The following is a 19,665-nucleotide window of genomic DNA, read 5'->3' on the forward strand; positions in this document are numbered from 1 at the left end:
CTGCGGAAAGCGCACAGGTGGCACCTGAAAACCAAGCCCATCAGTCTGTCACATCACCCCCAAGCATATCAGGGAAACGGTCTGAGCCACAAGTTATGCAGCAGTCTCTTCTTCTGTTTGAAGACTCTGCTTCCAGGGTTTCCCAGGGGCGTCCACCTAGCCCTTCCCCAGTGGAGGAAGACATACCATGCACTGACGCACAACCACTTATGTCTCCAGATGAAGGGGACATGGGAATACCACCACAGCAGAGTCACCGACTCTCTGATGATGACGAAACACAGGTGCCCACTGCCGCGTCTTTTTGCAGTGTGCAGACTGAACAGGAGGAGGTCAGGGAGGGAGACTGGGTGGAAGACGATGCAGAGGACGATGAGGTCTTAGACCCCACATGGACTGAAGGTCGTGGCGATGACTTTCACAGTTCAGAGGAAGAGGTAGTGGTGAGACCGAGACAACAGCGAAGCCAAAGAGGGAGCAGGGGGCCAAAGCAGACGAGCCGCCGCCCCCAGAGTTCGCCTGCTACTGGACATCGCCAACAGGGACCCAGCCCCACAAAGGCAGCTTCAAAGAGTTCCCTGGCATGGCACTTCTTTAAACAATGTCCTACCGACAAGACCCGAGTGACTTGCACGCTCTGCCATCAGAGCCTGAGGCGAGGCATTAACGTTCTGAACCTTAGCACAACCTGCATGACCAGGCATCTACATGCAAAGCATGAACTGCAGTGGGGTACACACCTTAAAAACCAGGCACTCGCTGAGGCTCCCCCTGCTCCCTCTACCGCTGCTGCCTCGGCTTCCGCCTCGAGAGGAATGTTGCCACCTGCCGAGCAGCAAACAGAGGATGTGCCACCGACACCACCACCACCGCCACCGTCAACTAGCGTCTCCACTATATCACACAGCAGCGTTCAGCTCTCAATATCTCAAACCTTAGAGAGGAAGCGCAAATTCCCCCCGAGTCACCCTCGAGCCCTTGGCCTGAACGCCAGCATTTCTAAACTGCTGGCCTTTGAAATGCTGTCATTCCGGCTGGTGGACACAGACAGCTTCAAACAGCTGATGGCCATGGCTGTCCCGCAGTATGTGGTTCCCAGCCGCCACTACTTCTCCAAGACAGCCGTGCCTTCCCTGCACATGCAAGTGTCCGATAAAATCAAGTGTGCACTGCGCAACGCCATTTGTGGCAAGGTCCACCTAACCACAGATACGTGGACCAGTAAGCACGGCCAGGGACGCTATATCTCACTAACTGCACACTGGATTAATGTAGTGGTGGCTGGGCCCCCGGCGGACAGTTCCTTGGCGCACGTCCTTCCGCCCCCTAGGATCGCAGGGCATCATTCTCTGCCTCCTGTAGCCTCCTCCTCCTACTCGGCTTCCTCCTCCACTGCTTCCACCAGCTCATCCGGTCAGCCACACACCTTCACCACCAACTTCAGCACAGCCCGGGGTAAACGTCAGCAGGCCATTCTGAAACTCATATGTTTGGGGGACAGGCCCCACAGCGCAAAGGAGTTGTGGCGGGGTATTGAACAACAGACCGACGAGTGGTTTCTGCCGGTGGGCCTCAAGCCAGGCCTGGTGGTATGCGATAATGGGCGAAATCTCGTGGCAGCTCTGGGACTAGCCGGTTTGACGCACATCCCTTGCCTGGCGCATGTGCTGAACTTGGTGGTGCAGAGGTTCATTCACCACTACCCCAACATGTCAGAGCTGCTGCATAAAGTGCGGGCCGTCTGTGCGCGCTTCCGCCGTTCACATCCTGCCGCTGCTCGCCTGTCTGCGCTACAGCGGAACTTCGGCCTTCCCGCTCACCGCCTCATATGCGACGTGCCCACCCGGTGGAACGCCACCTTGCACATGCTGGAGAGACTGTGCGAGCAGCAGCAGGCCATAGTGGAGTTTCAGCTGCAGCACGCTCGCGTCAGTCGTACTGCCGAACAGCACCACTTCACCACCAATGATTGGGCCTCCATGCGAGACCTGTGTGCCCTGCTGCGCTGTTTCGAGTACTCCACCAACATGGCCAGTGGCGATGACACTGTTATCAGCGTTACAATACCACTTCTATGTCTCCTTGAGAAAACACTTAGGGCAATGATGTTAGAGGAGGTGGCCCAGGTGGAGGAGGAGGAGGAGGATGAGGGCTCGTTTCTAACACTTTCGGGCCAGTCTGTTCGAAGTGGCTCAGAGGGAGGTTTGTTTAAGCAGCAGAGGACAGGTTCACAAGTCGCCAGCCAAGGCACTGTACTGGAGGACGAGGAGGATGAGGAGGAGGAGGTGGAGGGGGACGAGGATGACGCAAGTTCACAGCGGGGTGGCAGCCCAGGCCCATCACTGGTGCGTGGCTGGGGGGATACGGTGGACGATGACGATACGCCTCCCACAGAGGACAGCTTGTCCTTACCCATGGGTAGCCTGGCCCACATGAGCGAATATATGCTCCAATGCCTGCGCAACGACAGCAGAGTTGCCCACGTTTTAACGTGTGCAGACTACTGGGTGGCCACCCTGCTGGATCCCCGGTATAAAGACAATGTGCCCACTTTAATTCCTGAACTGGAGCGCGACCGTAAGATGCGCGAGTACAAGCGCACGCTGATAGAGGCGCTCTCGAGAGCATTCCCACATGTCACAGGGAAACAGGTGGAAGGTGAAGGCAGAGGAGTGGCAAGAGGTCGCCAACGCAGCTGTGTCACGGCCAGCTCATCTGAGGGCAGGGTTAGCATGGCAGAAATGTGGAAAAGTTTTGTCTCCACGCCACAGCTATCTGCACCGACACCTGATACGGAACGTGTTAGCAGGAGGCAGCATTTCACTAACATGGTTGAACAGTATGTCTGCACACCCCTCCACATCCTGACGGATGGTTCGGCCCCATTCAACTACTGGGTTTCGAAATTGTCCACGTGGCCAGAGTTAGCATGTTATGCCTTGGAGGTGCTTTCCTGCCCGGCGGCCAGCGTTTTATCTGAACGCGTATTCAGCACGGCAGGGGGCGTCATTACTGACAAGCGCAGCCGCCTGTCCACAGCCAACGTGGACAAGCTGACCTTCATAAAGATGAACCAGGCATGGATCCCACAGGACCTGTCCCTCCCTTGTGCAGAGTAGTCCTTATTAACTGCCTAAAACATGTCTTGCTGTGCTACGGGCCACTTCTTTATTTGATACAAATTTTATGAAACCCACAGTTGAATGAAACTCTTCTCTGTCTGGGCGCCGGGGCCTAACCAGATGAAAGTGGCCGGTTAAACTAACGGGTGACATGAAGCCATAACCTCTGCCATGCTACCTCTGTCTTCTGTCTGGGTGCTGAGGCCTAAGTCAAATAAAGCGGTCTTCTGCTGTGCTGGGGGATATGAAGCTAATCTCTGACCTCTCTCCTCTGTCTGGGTCCAAAGGCCTAAATCACTGAAAGAGGCCTTCTCCTGTGGTGTGTGATATGATGCCAGAATATGTGCTGTGGGGCCTCTCTCCTCTTCCTGGGTGCAGGGGTCAAATAAACTAAATTGTGGCCTACTCCTGTGGTGGTTGATATGATGCCTGATTCTCTGATGTGGAACCTCTCTCCTCTGTTTGGGTGAAGGGGTCAAAGTAACTAAATGGTGGCTTCTCCTGTGGTGGCTGATATGATGCCAGAATATGTGCTGTGGGGCCTCTCTCCTCTTCCTGGGTGCAGGGGTCAAAGTAACTCAATGGTGGCTTCTCCTGTGGTGGCTGATATGATGCCAGAATATGTGCTGTGGTGCCTCTCTCCTCTTCCTGGGTGCGGGGGTCAAAGTAACTCAATGGTGGCTTCTCCTGTGGTGGCTGATATGATGCCAGAATATGTGCTGTGGTGCCTCTCTCCTCTTCCTGGGTGCGGGGGTCAAAGTAACTCAATGGTGGCTTCTCCTGTGGTGGCTGATATGATGCCAGAATATGTGCTGTGGTGCCTCTCTCCTCTTCCTGGGTGCAGGGGTCAAAGTAACTAAATGGTGGCTTCTCCTGTGGTGGTTGATATGATGCCTGATTCTCTGCTGTGAAACCTCTCTCCTCCATCTGGGTGTAGGGGTCAAAGTCTTTCAAATTCGCCTTCTCCTGTGCTGATTGATATAAAGCTGATGGTTGTGCCATCTGACATGGTTGCCAGGGTCTGATTCAATGGGGGCCTACTCCTGTGGTGGGTGATCTAAATGCCTGATTCTCTGCTGTGAAACCTCTCTCCTCCGTCTGGGTGTAGGGGTCAAAGTCTTTCAAAGTCGCCTTCTCCTGTGCTGATTGATATGAAGCTGATGGTTGTGCCATCTGACATGGTTGCCGGGGTCCCATTAAATTGGGGCCTACTCCTGTGGTGGGTGATCTAAATGCCTGATTCTCTGCTTTGAAACCTCTCTCCTCCGTCCGGGTGTAGGGGTCAAAGTCTGTCAAAGTCGCCTTCTCCTGTGCTGATTGATATAAAGCTTATGCTTGTGCCATCTGACATGGTTGCCGGGGTCTGATTCAATGGTGGCCTACTCCTGTGGTGGGTGATCTAAATGCCTGATTCTCTGCTGTGTAACCTCTCTCCTCCGTCTGGGTGTAGGGGTCAAAGTAACTAAATGGTGGCCTACTCCTGTGGTGGGTGATATGATGCCTGGTTCTCTGCTGTGGGACCTCTCTCCTTTGTCTGGGTGCTGTGGTCAAAATAATAGTAAGTGACCTTCTCCATTGGTGGGTGACTTGAAGCCTGATTCTGTGCTATGGGACCTCACTCCAATTAATATTGTTTAATTTTTATTTATTTTATGTTAACTCATCATTTCCCTATCTACATTTGTTTGCAGGGGATTTAACTACATTTTGCTGCCTTTTGCAGCCCTCTAGCCCTTTCCGGGTGTGTTTTACAGCCTTTTTAGTGCCCAAAAGTTCGGGTCCCCATTGACTTCTATGGGGTTCGGGTTCGGGATGAAGTTCGGGTCGAGTTCGGATCCCGAACCCGAACATTTTTCGAAAGTTCGGCCGAACTCGTCGAACCCGAACATCCAGGTGTTCGCTCAACTCTAATCATGATATCAAGCGGAAATGTAGCATTTTGATAAGTTGACAATTTGAGCATGAGTTTTGTAATAATGACTGAAAACCTGTATTTTCTTTTATTAAAGAGCCTCTCAATCTAATAACCATGGAAATCCATTTGAAACCGGAAATGACACCGTTTACTTCACCGTGGTGGACGAACACGGCAATGCCTGTTCATTTATTAATAGTATATACAAGAGTTTCGGCACAGGACTTGTACCAGAAGGTTGTGGGTTCACTTTGCAGGTTAGTAATTATTTCAGTCCGCAATATGTTGGCTTCTGAAAAAAAAGGTAATTTTACAATGGTTTACAATATTTTGTAATGGTTTTTTTTGTATCTAAAAGATGAGGACTTTAATGTTCTCATACACCTTCCATAGGTTGTTTGGCTGACAGCTATCTCTCCCAGCTCCCCCATATAAATACTTGCTTGGGTCTGCTGAACATGTATGTCTTTTCAATGGGGAGAGTGGAGAAGACCTCTGCCAGACAATTCTGGAAGCGGCTTCTCTTCACCTACATCACTTGTCAGAGGATAGACGGGAGGTTTCCATACATGTTATATTGTCGACCGTTCCTGCAAAAAAGGGTTCGGCTGACATTAAGGTGAATATGGCCTTTAGTCTTTCTAAGGGGCTATATAATATGTAAGGCTCTGTTTGCCCTGCACCTAAGGGCTCGTTCACACAAACGTATTTTGCGTGCCGTATACAGGCCGTTTTCTGCATTCCGCTTACGGTCCGTATACGGAACCATTCATTTCAATGGGTCCGAAAAAGATGCGGACAGCACTCTGTGTGCTGTCTGCATCCGTTGCTCCGTTGCATGGCCCCGCAAAAATTATGAGTCCTGTCCTATTCTGGTCCGTTTTGCGGACAAGAATAGGCACTTCTATAATGGGCCTCCTGTTCCGTTTTTACAAATTGCAGAAGGCACACAGGCGGCATCTGTCGGGGGAATGGAGCACTATGGTGACATTACTTTTATATGCTTAGTTTTCCCAGCAAATACACAAAATGTGGGGCACAGATGCAGTGTGCACACAGCCTAATTCATTTGGTTGTTCTGAGCTATTATTTTTGACATCATGTAGATGTACCTGTTTTGTATTTATGGGTCAGCACCCTTTTGGACCTGCATCTCTTCTGACTGGTCACAGAATCCGCTGTGCTCATCAGTATAAACACTTGACCTTTTTCAGAATTACAGATGGAACATCACTGATTGCCATTGGGGATGCCACTCTTTTTAGTTTTATTCAGTTTTTTTTTATATGACCCTTAATGTGACCCCTTATGGGGCAGCAACCAATCATTCATGTTTTTCTACTCCTGTGCAAACCCTTTAAGTGAGCAAGTGAGGCCATGAACTCTTGTGACAAGTGATCTGTCACGTCATGATGTTTATAGTGTGGGGATTTGCTCTGGTAGGCAGGCTAGCGGACGCAGTATAGAGGCAACGACAACGTCTTTAAAGGGGTTGTCCCACTTCATTAAATATGGATACATTAAATAAATGCCCCCCACTGAACATTTCTTATAATACATGTCATTAAAAAAAAACTAACATTCGTCCTAAAAAACCTCCTTTCACTCCTGATTGTTTATTATGGTATCCAAGGGATACGGCCTCATCTCGGCCGCATCGATGTGCCGCGCCTGCGCACAAAATCCTAACCTTTCTAACAGTGGCCGGCCTATGCTGTAAGACGTGAACGCGCACGTCTTATCTCTTTCAGGGTTCCGCGCATGCGCAGTATATCAATCGCGTCTGAGATTGAGCTGCGCATGCGCGGGCATCTGAACAGTTCGGGCAAGTCAGCGGAGTGGACGGACGTCGGAGGACCGGGATACTATCTCCTAATAATAGGTAAGCATTATTTCTACTGCCCCACTAATCCACCAACGATTATTGAATATGTGCAAATAAAGGGGGTTCATCCGGAATTCAAACGGGAGTAACTGTATGTATTTTATGGAAACTGGGGGCAACTGTATGCATTTTATGTACACTGGGGGGAACTGCATGCATTTTATGGAAACTGGGGGCAACTGCATGCATTTTATGGAAACTGGGGGCAACTGCATGCATTTTATGGAAACTGGGGGCAACTGCATGCATTTTATGGAAACTGGGGGCAACTGCATGCATTTTATGGAAACTGGGGGCAACTGTATGAATTGTATGGACACTGGGGGCAACTATATGCATTTTATGGAAACTGGGGGCAACTGCATGCATTTTATGGAAACTGGGGGCAACTGCATGCATTTTATGGAAACTGGGGGCAACTATATGAATTATATGCACAATGGGGGCAACTATATTATAGCTATGGACACTGGGGGCAACTATATGAATTTTATGCACAATGGGGGCAACTATATTATAGCTATGGACACTGGGGGCAACTATATTATATGTATGGAAACTGGGGGCAACTATATTATAACTATGGACACTGGGGGCAACTATATGAATTTTATGCACAATCGGGGCAACTATATGAATTTTATGCACAATGGGGGCAACTATATTATATGTATGGACACTGGGGGCAACTATATTATATGTATGCACACTGGGGGGCAACTATATTATATGTATGCACACTGGGGGGCAACTATATTATATGTATGCACATTGGGGGCAACTATATGAATCTCAGATATTATCACTGACTTATTACCCAGCTTTCCCGGTGTACAATATTATCACTGACTTATTACCCAGCTTTCCCGGTGTCTGATATTATCACTGACTTATCAGACAACGGGAAAGCTGGGTAATAAGACAGTGATAATATCTGATACCGGGAAAGCTGGGTAATAAGTCAGTGATAATATCAGACACCGGGAAAGCTGGGTAATAAGTCAGTGATAATATCTGATACTGGGAAAGCTGGGTAATAAGTCAGTGATAATATCAGACACCGGGAAAGCTGGGTAATAAGTCAGTGATAATATCTGATACCGGGAAAGCTGGGTAATAAGTCAGTGATAATATCAGACACCGGGAAAGCTGGGTAATAAGTCAGTGATAATATCTGATACCGGGAAAGCTGGGTAATAAGTCAGTGATAATATCAGACACCGGGAAAGCTGGGTAATAAGTCAGTGATAATATCTGATACCGGGAAAGCTGGGTAATAAGTCAGTGATAATATCAGACACAGGGAAAGCTGGGTAATAAGTCAGTGATAATATCAGACACCGGGAAAGCTGGGTAATAAGTCAGTGATAATATCGGACACCGGGAAAGATGGGTAATAAGTCAGTGATAATATCTGATACCGGGAAAGCTGGGTAATAAGTCTGTAATAATATTGTACACCGGGAAAGCTGGGTAATAAGTCAGTGATAATATCTGAGACCGGGAAGGCCAGCAAGTTACTACATTAGTTCACTAGCATTGGTCAGTGGTCACTGAGTGATTCCCCAGCAGGGGGATGGGCTTTACATACTCTGCAGGCTCCAGAAAGATGACTCATCCACATGAGTAGGGTTATTGGCTACGCTCGGGTCCACTACCCATCATTTAGCTAACTAACCTTCCCCATTTCCTCTCCCAATAACCACACACAGCCACTGTTTGGATTAAATCGGCCACAGCAGCCGTCTTTTATTAAATAATATAAATAACATGAATAAACATAACACTTGATATAACAATGACATATATATATAAATATATACATGTCTAACTGACGAGGGAGGTCCTAGAAGCCGCCTAACTGCACCTTAAACGACCACAAACCACCACGGCAATTCCATCTTGCCCCCAGCCGCGTACCACAAGCTCGGGGACACCAACTGACGGACGCCATACCAAGCCAACCAGGTGCCCCAACTCTGAGAGTCCAGCCCCACCATTGAGGCCCTCTCATTCACCGTTACCATCCAGTAGCCCCAGCTTCTATGACCTCCCCCCGCCACGACTGCTGCGACAAACGCAACACTTAACGACACACTCCGTCCACCACCCCTTGTCCATTTTTTTTTTTTTTTTTTTTTATACATTTATTTATTTATAAAATACACATTTTTTTTTTTTTTTTTTTTTTATATATGCATCCCCTCTATAATATACCGTTGCCGCCCTGAAACATCCAAGTACACACTACGGGAGGGAGGGAGGGAGATGCTGGCTCTCTGCTCCTAAAATGGCGGGCGCTGACCTGCCTCACCACTACTTCAGCCTGCCGCTCCCCGCCCCTTTCTAGCTCCTCCCCCCTTTTCCTGCACTCATCCACTTAACCCTTACCTTCCCTGACCCTTGCTCACAAAACCCCTCATGCCGGCCTCCCCTGAAGCGTGCCGCTTCGTCCGGCCTCACTTGAGTAGGGTTATTGGCTACGCTCGGGTCCACTACCCATCATTTAGCTAACTAACCTTCCCCATTTCCTCTCCCAATAACCACACACAGCCACTGTTTGGATTAAATCGGCCACAGCAGCCGTCTTTTATTAAATAATATAAATAACATGAATAAACATAACACTTGATATAACAATGACATATATATATAAATATATACATGTCTAACTGACGAGGGAGGTCCTAGAAGCCGCCTAACTGCACCTTAAACGACCACAAACCACCACGGCAATTCCATCTTGCCCCCAGCCGCGTACCACAAGCTCGGGGACACCAACTGACGGACGCCATACCAAGCCAACCAGGTGCCCCAACTCTGAGAGTCCAGCCCCACCATTGAGGCCCTCTCATTCACCGTTACCATCCAGTAGCCCCAGCTTCTATGACCTCCCCCCGCCAACAACGCGCAGCTTGACAGCCCTTAAGCTCGCGCGTTCCGCCACACCCGGAGGGCTGTTTCAATACCTCCCTGCAAGTCCAGTGACCACAAATCAATGCCCACCGCATTGAGGTGGACTCCATCCTGTCTCCAAAAACCTCCTGTTCCTGCTTCCAACTCGGGGTGCCTCACCACCACCGCCCCATGTTTGGCACAGAACCGCCCAATCACCCTGTTCAGCTTAATCCTAGCCTTATTCAGCCTTTCAACCGATCTCGCCTCCCTCCAGACCTTCCTGGGGACAATATCCGACCACACAGTGACAACTGACGGGAAGAGGGACCACAAACGCAAAAAATCAAAACGTATATCCCTGATCAACTCTCTGCAAGGTCGGACCCCTAGGTCATTTCCCCCAACATGCAACACCAAGATATCTGGGACTCTATCTAACCTGGCTTGCCGATGAACCTCCTGCAAAACACTACCCCACACCATACCTCTGCGTCCGATCCATCTTACTATGGCTGTCCCCCGATCAAACCCCAGCTGCCGCCCATTCTGCCGAACATCCGCTCGTAATGCCCCCCAGAACACGAACGAATGGCCCAGGATCCAAACTAATAACGGGGCATCACCTGAAAAAAGAACGAGACAAACATGGTTAGACACAGCCTTAAACTGCCCCTAAACGCACATACAGCCGAAAACGCTCCGACTCCCACCTCCCAATACGCTTAATCACTTCATCTCGCACCCCCAAGCGAGCAGCCTCCGTGGCAGCACCTATCCTGAAGGAATGACCCGTAAACTTGCCAGAGTCCATTCCTAGATTACGCAAACATTTCTTGAATACCGCTATAAATTGAAATCGCGATAAAAAGGAGCCATCCTCATGTCTGAGAATCGGGCCTGCCGCGACCCCTGCCCTTCCTTGAAAATCACGCAAACACCGTACTGGACACACTAGACATCCCGGCACCTCAAACAATGAGACTAAATGACCCCTCCCCTCCTGATCCGTCTTTGAAAATCTCAGATAAATCAGCACCCTGTCGTCATATAACGTTACATCCTCACTCCTCAGACCCCCTTCCCGCTGCACACTTGCACACACTAACTCCCCTAAACGAAAGGCTCCGAAAAAAGCCAGAGCAAAGGCTAGTCTAAATAAGCTCACCTCCCAAGCCGAGCGACACACTCCAGCTACCTGCTCCCCTAACTGTAACAATAACGAAAAGGACACCGGTAGGCGGGAATCTTTGACACGCTGAAACCTTCTATAACCCTTCAAAATTTGTCGGACCAAAAAGGACTTAGTAATGTCCGGGGAATTCCGCAACTTGAATCCGAAAGCCAAGCCCGCCATGCAACCATTGATCTTGGCAACCGACCAACCTTGATCCTTCACGTGGCCAATGAACAGTAACAACGGAATTTCCCCGTCCAGTACCTCGACCCCTAGGTCATTACACCACTGCTGCCACCTACTCCAAGCCCTATCGTACATCCTCCACGTGCCTTCACTCAATGATGCCTGCAACAGACAAGCTACGGTACCTCCAGGATCTCCCACAACGACTCTGGACACACCAATCCGACCTGACTCGCCTCCGGGGCCAGCTGGCGAAACCGCTCCCACTGAAAACGAGAAAGTGCGTCAGCTATACAGTTAGAGGAACCAGGCACATGCACCGCAAACACCCAAGCATTAAGGGACAAGCACCGGAGAACCAACTGCTGCAATAGGCAAATAACTGGGGGGGAAGAAGCCGTTACACTGTTGATGGCTTGCACAACTCCCAAGTTGTCACAATGGAAACGAACCTTCTTGTGCCGAAACTTCTCCCCCCAGAGCGTGACTGCCAACACAATGGGGAAGAGTTCCAACAATGCCACGTTTTTTACCCACCCTTTTCGTACCCAGGACTCAGGCCACCGACCCGCACACCACTGCCCTTCACAGTACGCCCCAAAACCCGCTCCACCCGCAGCATCCGTAAACAATTCGAAATCAAACGCATCAACCACCCCCCCCATAACTAATGCTCTGCCATTAAACTGTTTTAAAAAGGAATCCCAAACTTTCAAATCCCCTTTCAACTCACTGCCTAGTCTAATAAAATGGTGGGGAGACACCACCCCTCCTGTCGCCGAAGCCAACCTCCTACTAAAAATGCGGCCCATAGGTAGGATTCTGCATGCAAAATTTAATTTGCCCAACAAAGACTGCAGGTCCCGCAGACGAATCTTTTTTGCTGTCAATGCCGCCGCCACCTCTGTTCTTAAATCTGACACTTTGTCTACTGGTAGCCTACACTCCATCCGCTGTGTATCTATGACAATACCCAAAAAGCTTAGCTCAGTAGCCGGCCCCACCGTTTTGTCCACCGCTAACGGGACTCCAAAACACTCAAAAACAGACTGTAATGTGGATAACAACAACGAACAAACCCTAGATCCCCCCGGCCCCAAACACAGGAAATCATCCAAATAATGAATGACAGAGTGACAACCTGATTCCTGAACCACCACCCACTCCAGAAAAGAACTAAAACGCTCAAAATATGCACACGATATTGAACAGCCCATTGGCAAACACCTATCCACAAAATATGCGCCATTCCAAAAACAACCCAGTAAATACAAACTATCCGGGTGAACTGGCAACAACCGAAATGCCGCTTCAATGTCACATTTTGCCAACAGGGTACCCGGACCCAGCTTCCTTACCCATTCCACAGCCGCATCAAAGGAAGCATAAACCACAGAACAAAGTTCCGGGTCAATGCCCTCATTGACCGACGCACCCTTAGGGAATGATAAATGGTGGATGAGCCTAAATTTATTAGGCTCCTTCTTAGGGATCAAACCCAAAGGGGAAACTCGCAAGTTACTGATGGGTGATGTAACAAACGGACCATCCATCCTCCCTAGGGAAACCTCTTTAGCTAACTTTCCTGTCACTATGTCCGGGAACTGCAATGCCGAGCGCAAATTCTTCCGCTTCTCTAAGACTGGTAACGGGTGTGAAGGTATATGAAAACCGAACTTAAACCCTGAATACAAAAATTCAGCTAACTCCTGGTTCGGATATCTATTTAGATGCCCCACCATCCTTTCCACTCGCACTGGGGTCTGCCCCTTTTGCAAAACTATCCCCCCCCCTTTGTCTACCCCCTCTAAAACATCTGCTAGCCCCATGGCCCCCGCCACACACGGAACATTCATGCCTAAATTTGCATTTTTGGCCGAATTTGCAACTTCCCTCATTGAAAAGGAAGCAGTATCCTCTTCCAACTGGGGGCGTCCCTGTACCTTGCTGTACCCCAACCCCTGACTCACTCCGAAAGGACTGACCACTCCTACCTGGCGCTGTCACCCTCATCCATAACGCAATGTCCTTATGGTCCCATCTCATATTAGGACGGACTGCTTTCCTCTGACGAAACTGCTCGTCATACCGTAACCACCCGGAACCCCCATACACTCTATAGGCTTCCCCAATAGCATCCAGATAGCAAAATAAAGGGGAACAGCATTCCGGACTCTTCTCCCCAATCACACTTGCCAAAATAGCAAAGGCCTGTAGCCAATTACTAAATGACCTAGGGATAAGGCGATAGCGACGCTTATCATCATCCTCCTTTCTTACTCCGTCTTTTTTTACCACATCAAGGTTGAACCGCTCCAACGGAAGCAGCGAAAAAATTTCTATATACTCTCCCTTCCAAATTTTCTCACGCACCTCCGTTTTCAAATGCGCTCCCAGGGGACCCTCAAAGCAAACATACACCTCCCCTTTTGCGGCGTCATCTAATCTGGGCCTATCCTCCTCACCTCCCGCCTGCGTCTGCACTGACACTGATTCGGCTACACCTGTGCTATTGGCCACTGCTACATTACTATTGTTAGCGGTCGCCGGTACATTGCTATTTTCTGCCCCCAACCCCCACGCTGCTAAGGGGGTAGCCCCCATTGCCCCCCTATCCTGACTAACCCCAGCTAAACCACACAGCAAGCGCCCCAAACCACCGATAATAGCACTATTGCTCCCCCCCGCCCCAGGCGCCACATTAAATATAGATAACAGTGTTCCCAGTGATGTCTCACCTAACTGCCCGGGTGCTGTGAACCCGGCAGCCGCAGGTCCTGATTCCTGACGGACGACTCCTGGATCCACGACGTTCCTTTGATGGGTACTTGCGCTGTTCGACGGCAGCACCCCAGGCGGATCACTGCTGGGTGCGTTAGGAATGGCTCTGGGACGCACTCTGTCTTCCACGGTGTCAGGACCAGTAGCAAACTGTCCGCCCTCAGGAAATGGCCTGCGCAACTCCCTGTCCTCCATATAAGCATCTGCACGCCTGTCTTCATGCCCAAGAGGCCTGCTCTGGGGCGGGGAGCCGTCCAGAACAGCCTCGTCCTCCTCCTCTGTAAGAAGCGCATCATGGCAAGGCCTGCGCCCGTCCCTGGCACCTACAGGCGCAGCCTCGTGTGCCACTGAAAGGGGCTCATCCTGTAAGGGCCTGCGCCGGGCCGCCCTGGCCGACCGCGCAGCCCCGCTGCTGCCTCTGCTGCCACTACCTCTCCCACGCTGAGCAGGCCTCCGACTCCTGGGGACAGGAGGGGATCCTGCAGAACCAGGTCCTGACTCCCCTGTTGCTGGCGCGATGGGCTGAGGGGAAGGCCCCACAGCCTCTGGAGGGTCCCGCCGGACATATGGATTCCTCCCACGCCGGGAGGTCGCAGTAGCCTTAGAATGCTCCCGGCGTGGAGGGTCCCTTGTGGGGCTCCTGACACGGCGCCGGACCCGGGGGGGTAAATCAGGGCTCAGGCGCGCCGGCGGCCGTACCCGCCGCGGCCGTGTAGCTGCTGGAGTAGGGCTAGACGTACCCACCTCCGCCCCCCCTAGCAATGCGGTCACCTGCTGCTCCAGCCAGTCGCTGCCCCTGGTGTCCGCCGCTTCCCTCAAGCGCCGCAGCATCACCTCCACTGCTTCTGCCATTGCTGAATCCGATGCTGCAGTTCAGAAGATGTTGGCTCTCTGCCAGATGCTGGCTCTCTGCTCCTAAAATGGCGGGCGCTGACCTGCCTCACCACTACTTCAGCCTGCCGCTCCCCGCCCCTTTCTAGCTCCTCCCCCCTTTTCCTGCACTCATCCACTTAACCCTTACCTTCCCTGACCCTTGCTCACAAAACCCCTCATGCCGGCCTCCCCTGAAGCGTGCCGCTTCGTCCGGCCTCACTTGAACGAGCACGCAAGGACTGAGCTCTCAGGGTGAGTCATGAGGAGGCGTGGCCGGCCTTCACTCAACTGCCTGAGCCAAACCAGGAAGTTATCAGGACATTTACTGCTGGTAAGATTGAAAAAGCAAAGTGGGACAACCCCTTTAACTTAGGGCTCTTTCACACCTGCGTTCTTTTCTTCCGGCATAGAGTTCCGTCGTCGGGGCTCTATGCCGGAAGAATCCTGATCAGTTTTATCCTAATGCATTCTGAATGGAGAGAAATCCGTTCAGGATGCATCAGGATGTCTTCAGTTCCGGAACGGAACGTTTTTTGGCCGGAGAAAATACCGCAGCATGCTGCGCTTTTTGCTCCGGCCAAAAATCCTGAAGACTTGCCGCAAGGCCGGATCCGGAATTAATGCCCATTGAAAGGCATTGATCCGGATCCGGCCTTAAGCTAAACGTCGTTTCGGCGCATTGCCGGACCCGACATTTAGCTTTTTCAGAGTGGTTACCATGGCTGCCGGGACGCTAAAGTCCTGGCAGCCATGGTAAAGTGTAGCGGGGAGCGGGGGAGCAGCATACTTACCGTCCGTGCGGCTCCCCGGGCGCTCCAGAGTGACGTCAGGGCGCCCCAAGCGCATGGATCACGTGATCACATGGACACGTCATCCATGCGCATGGGGCGCTCTGACGTCATTCTGAAGCGCCCCGGGAGCCGCACGGACTGTAAGTATACCGCTCCCCCGCTCCCCGCTCCTACTATGGCAACCAGGACTTTAATAGCGTCCTGGCTGCCATAGTAACACTGAAAGCATTTTGAAGACGGCTCCGTCTTCAAATGCTTACAGTACACTTGCGTTTTTCCGGATCCGGCGTGTAATTCCGGCAAGTGGAGTACACGCCGGATCCGGACAACGCAAGTGTGAAAGAGGCCTCAAACAGTTCTGTGTTTATTCACATATAAGGATAAGCAAAACAAAAAGTCAGTTTCAAGGAAAACGGTCACCTTGAGTCTGGTGTTTGTTCACACCATGCAGCAATGCAGAAGTCCTTGGACATAGCAGAAACCACCTGCTCTCACGCCAACAAGGTAGCAGGCCTTTACCCAGGCCCAAACTCCCAGGTCCCAACACAGAGACTGACAGAGCTTTACTGTCAGAGAGGAGTAAATTGGGGAGAAGCCACCTGCGGTACGCCAGACCTGCAGGGTAATGCGATTGTGAGGTCACGGTCAATGGCAAGCGAGGGTCACTCACAGTTATATATGGAAACCCCTGGGCAGGCATACAGCAGTGAAGGAGAGGCTGGCACAAAAGTCCTCTGGGGCACACTCTGTATTTAGGGACCAGGCCTGGTGGTGGTTGAGGTGCCCTGGTTGTTGCAGGTGTTTTATGTGCCTGGGGCAAGGTCCCTTTAAGGTTCGTGACGCCAGTGCCGGTAACGGTGGCACATCGGTGGAAGGTTTTAATAAGCAAGGAACACAGATGGCAGGGTGAACCAAACTTTACTTTACTGTAGTAAATTCCACTTTGTACAGTTAGCTGGCAACTCAGTTCCACATGTCAAGTACACTTCACAAGCAGGTCACACAATTATGGCAGGTATATGGTGGTTAGGCAAGATACACAGAGGGTAAACATCCACATGCGCAGAATCAGGCTGTACAGACTCCTCGGAGATTAGTGTACACTGTCCCTTTCGGACTCCTGTCTGGCTTTAATCCCAAGGCCCAGATACCTTATTGTAGGCTTTTATCCTTGGAAAATAATCCTCCTTAGGTGCTCATTCTTGCTCCATACCTTTAGTCTCTCTGCCCTTCAGCTTACTTGTATTAGCCGGACATGTTGGCTCTGCTAGACTTTGTGGAAACTACAGGGTTGCTTCCAGGAGGTACCCTCTTCCCCTGGGATAGATCTTCTGAGCTAACATGGCTCTGTGGATCAGGAGGTAGACTAGGATCCCTCTACTAGTCTCCTGGTGGCAACTAGAAGCCTGGGCTGTCTAGTTGCATGTCAGGAGAAGGCCCTGACTGGTGCCTTCCAGCTTGTCTTTGCAGACTCCTGACTTTCAACAACCCTTCCCTGTCTGGGGCCTGAACACTTATACTCGGGGTACTCTAGCTCCCTCTAGCGTCTGGGATGACTAACTACAGGGCCTAGGCCTGATGCTACATAAAACAGGGAAAAACATTACATAATACAAAAACAATACTTTAAAATTTACATAAAATATACACAATTGGAAATAACACTTCTGTCCCTAGTGAAGAGAAGTCACGCACACCCCAATTGACCCTCGTGTAGTGCCCACGCTTAGTCCGTGAGGCCACTACATACCCCCACGCTTTAACGTTGCCCGACCTCGGCGCAACATGGAGGGGCCCTGTCCAGCTGGATACTGCACCTGAAAAAGAGACCAAACAGCAAAGCAGGAAACACATCTACATTTGCAGAAGCATAATATATGCACATATCAGGCAGTTCCAACTGGCTTAGGAACAAGTTCGGTGAAAAGGGGCGTCGTTCTCTTCTCTCAGGATCGTATGAGGGAACAGGGGCGCTGACCTGGCACAGCGTAACATTACTACCAGGATAGTCCATATGTGCAATTGTCCTTAGGAGAACAACAAAACAAGGTGAAACAAATTAAAAGTTCTTGGAGGCTCAAAGAACAATATGAGTCCGTACCCAGGTTCCTTTCTTATAAATCACAGAGGCTCTCGTGCAGTGGAGTCCATCTCTGGGCACATTTCCTTAAAAACAAAGATCTCAGAGGCTCAGGTACTTTTGAGTCTATCACTGGGCACGTATCCTTAAAAACAAAGATCTCAGAGGCTCAGGTACTTTTGAGTCTATCACTGGGCACGTATCCTTGGAGTTCCGTTGCACAATAAAAATGACAGCTAAAAAAACAAGTGCAGTAATACCCCTGATCAACCTGAAAAGGGGGTTAAGGGTAAAAGGTGCAACAACGGAACAGGCACAACTTGGTGAGTGATGGCGGAAGCAGGCAGGAGGTCCTGGAAACAAACATGGCTTTGCTGACTTTATTATTTCAGTGGATGACCACTACCACTGAGCCGTGGGTGAACTGGCAGCAGCAACAAAGGACCAGAAACAAAGGACTCCTGTCCTGGAAGGGTTAAATTTTCAAAAATCATCCCTTGGCAAGATAAATCAAAGGCCTAGCAGGCTAATTCACAAGGGCGTATCATAGTTGCCCGGCTCTGCTGGCAAATAAGACCTGTAATAATCCTCTACAGGTGGATGTGCCCACATTACAGTGTTAGGGGGCAGTTGCAGCATGAAAGGACCCCTTATAGGTATCGGCCCCGTAGGCCTAGGGGTAAGGACATTTGAGGACCGCACCGGTCCAGGCATAATTATTGTAGGCTGTGGTGGACTTGATACCGCCGCCGCAAGCGGTCCGGTGGGCTGTGGAATGACTGACTCTGCGCAGCAAGTCATAGAGTTAGAGGGCCGTCTGGGGAGCACCGACGGTGCGGAGGTGGTAGAAGGTGGTCTACGGGTGGTGACAGGCACCCTTACCTCGTCCTTCCTAGGCGGCGTCTGGATCCTGGCGGTGGCAATCTTGCGCAGCTCCCGCAACTTTTCTTCCAGACGGACGATCTGGTCACCTATGCTTTCGGTCTCAGAATCGCTGTCCGCTGCTGTCGCCGCCGGCGCAGGTACAGTGCAAGATGCATCGGACGTGGCCGCTGCAGGCTCCGGTGGCGCATCTGGTCTCCTACAATTCCGGATATTCTCCAGGGTAACGCGAAGTCCTTTTAGACTCTCCATGTCCTGGATGGTTTTCTCCCGGCGAGGCAGCTCGGGGGACGGATAGGGACTCACCCATTTTTCCAACACAGTTGGCTGCCAAAACACATTAGGACCAATGAAAGAGCCCCGCTCTTGGAATGCGTGATGGGCCGGTTCTGGAGAGCGCTCAGGTTTGCACTCGCAGCCAGAGTAGTCCTCATCTGCCTCCCAGTCCTCCGGTTCCTTCCTGGGACGGGTAACGGCAGTTGCATATGGGCCTCGCAGGCTCTCGGCAGGGGTGAATTCTACCTCCTCCCCCTCGCAGAGGTTATGCAGATGCTCAGGGAGGTAACCTCTCTTGACAGACCTCCGGTTGACGTATAAGTCTCTGCCAGTAACATAGTCCTGTATGAACCCGTAGCCACGGGTCTTATCGAAGGACAAAACCAACCCCTTTCTCCTTTCCAGGCGGGGTTGGGTATTGGTGTGGCGCTCGTGAATAGACTTGGTCAGTTCTTCATAGTAGATTTTTGTTTTCGTATTCCTCTTTATAACGGCCTCCCGGACCTCTGCCATTAATGCTGACCACTTGAAAGAGGGCTGAAAGAAGTCTCTCCAGGAGCCGTAGTAGTTCTCTGGTTCTTTCCCCGGTGGCGGGCAGGCGGGTCTCTCCGGTCCCGGAGAGTAGGCCGGTGGAGCCTCTCCTGGCTCTACACCAATATCAGTCATGTTCAGGAAATCAGGCGCGGACATCCCAGCAGAGCAGTCTTCACTCTCCAACATGCTCGATCCTTCTCTGGAGAGCGACAAGGTGGCGCCAATAAGTTCAGCCAGAACCTCCCATTGCACTGGGAGGCCGCCCCCC

At 50.9% G+C, this 19,665-nt stretch overlaps 2 protein-coding genes across 3 annotated transcripts in view; one reads left to right on the forward strand and one right to left on the reverse strand.

Moving 5' to 3' along the window:
* Positions 1-19,665, forward strand: part of LOC120997761 (glutathione hydrolase-like YwrD proenzyme) — a 139,755-nt gene that overhangs the window by 81,527 nt on the left and 38,563 nt on the right. For both annotated transcript variants that reach the window (XM_040428027.1, XM_040428028.1), the window contains exon 9: positions 5,132-5,294. In XM_040428027.1, the coding sequence (XP_040283961.1) occupies positions 5,132-5,294 (163 nt within the window). The remainder of the gene's footprint in view (positions 1-5,131; positions 5,295-19,665) is intronic.
* Positions 9,716-13,910, reverse strand: LOC120997763. The gene is made up of 2 exons (XM_040428029.1): positions 11,366-13,910; positions 9,716-10,443 (listed from the first exon to the last, which is right to left on the reverse strand). Exons 1-2 carry the CDS (start codon positions 13,076-13,078, stop codon positions 10,426-10,428), a joined length of 1,731 nt encoding a protein of 576 aa, XP_040283963.1. The 5' UTR covers positions 13,079-13,910; the 3' UTR covers positions 9,716-10,425.

This window comes from Bufo bufo, chromosome 4 (assembly GCF_905171765.1).
Source record: "Bufo bufo chromosome 4, aBufBuf1.1, whole genome shotgun sequence".
In the NCBI taxonomy this organism is placed as follows: Eukaryota; Metazoa; Chordata; class Amphibia; order Anura; family Bufonidae; genus Bufo; species Bufo bufo.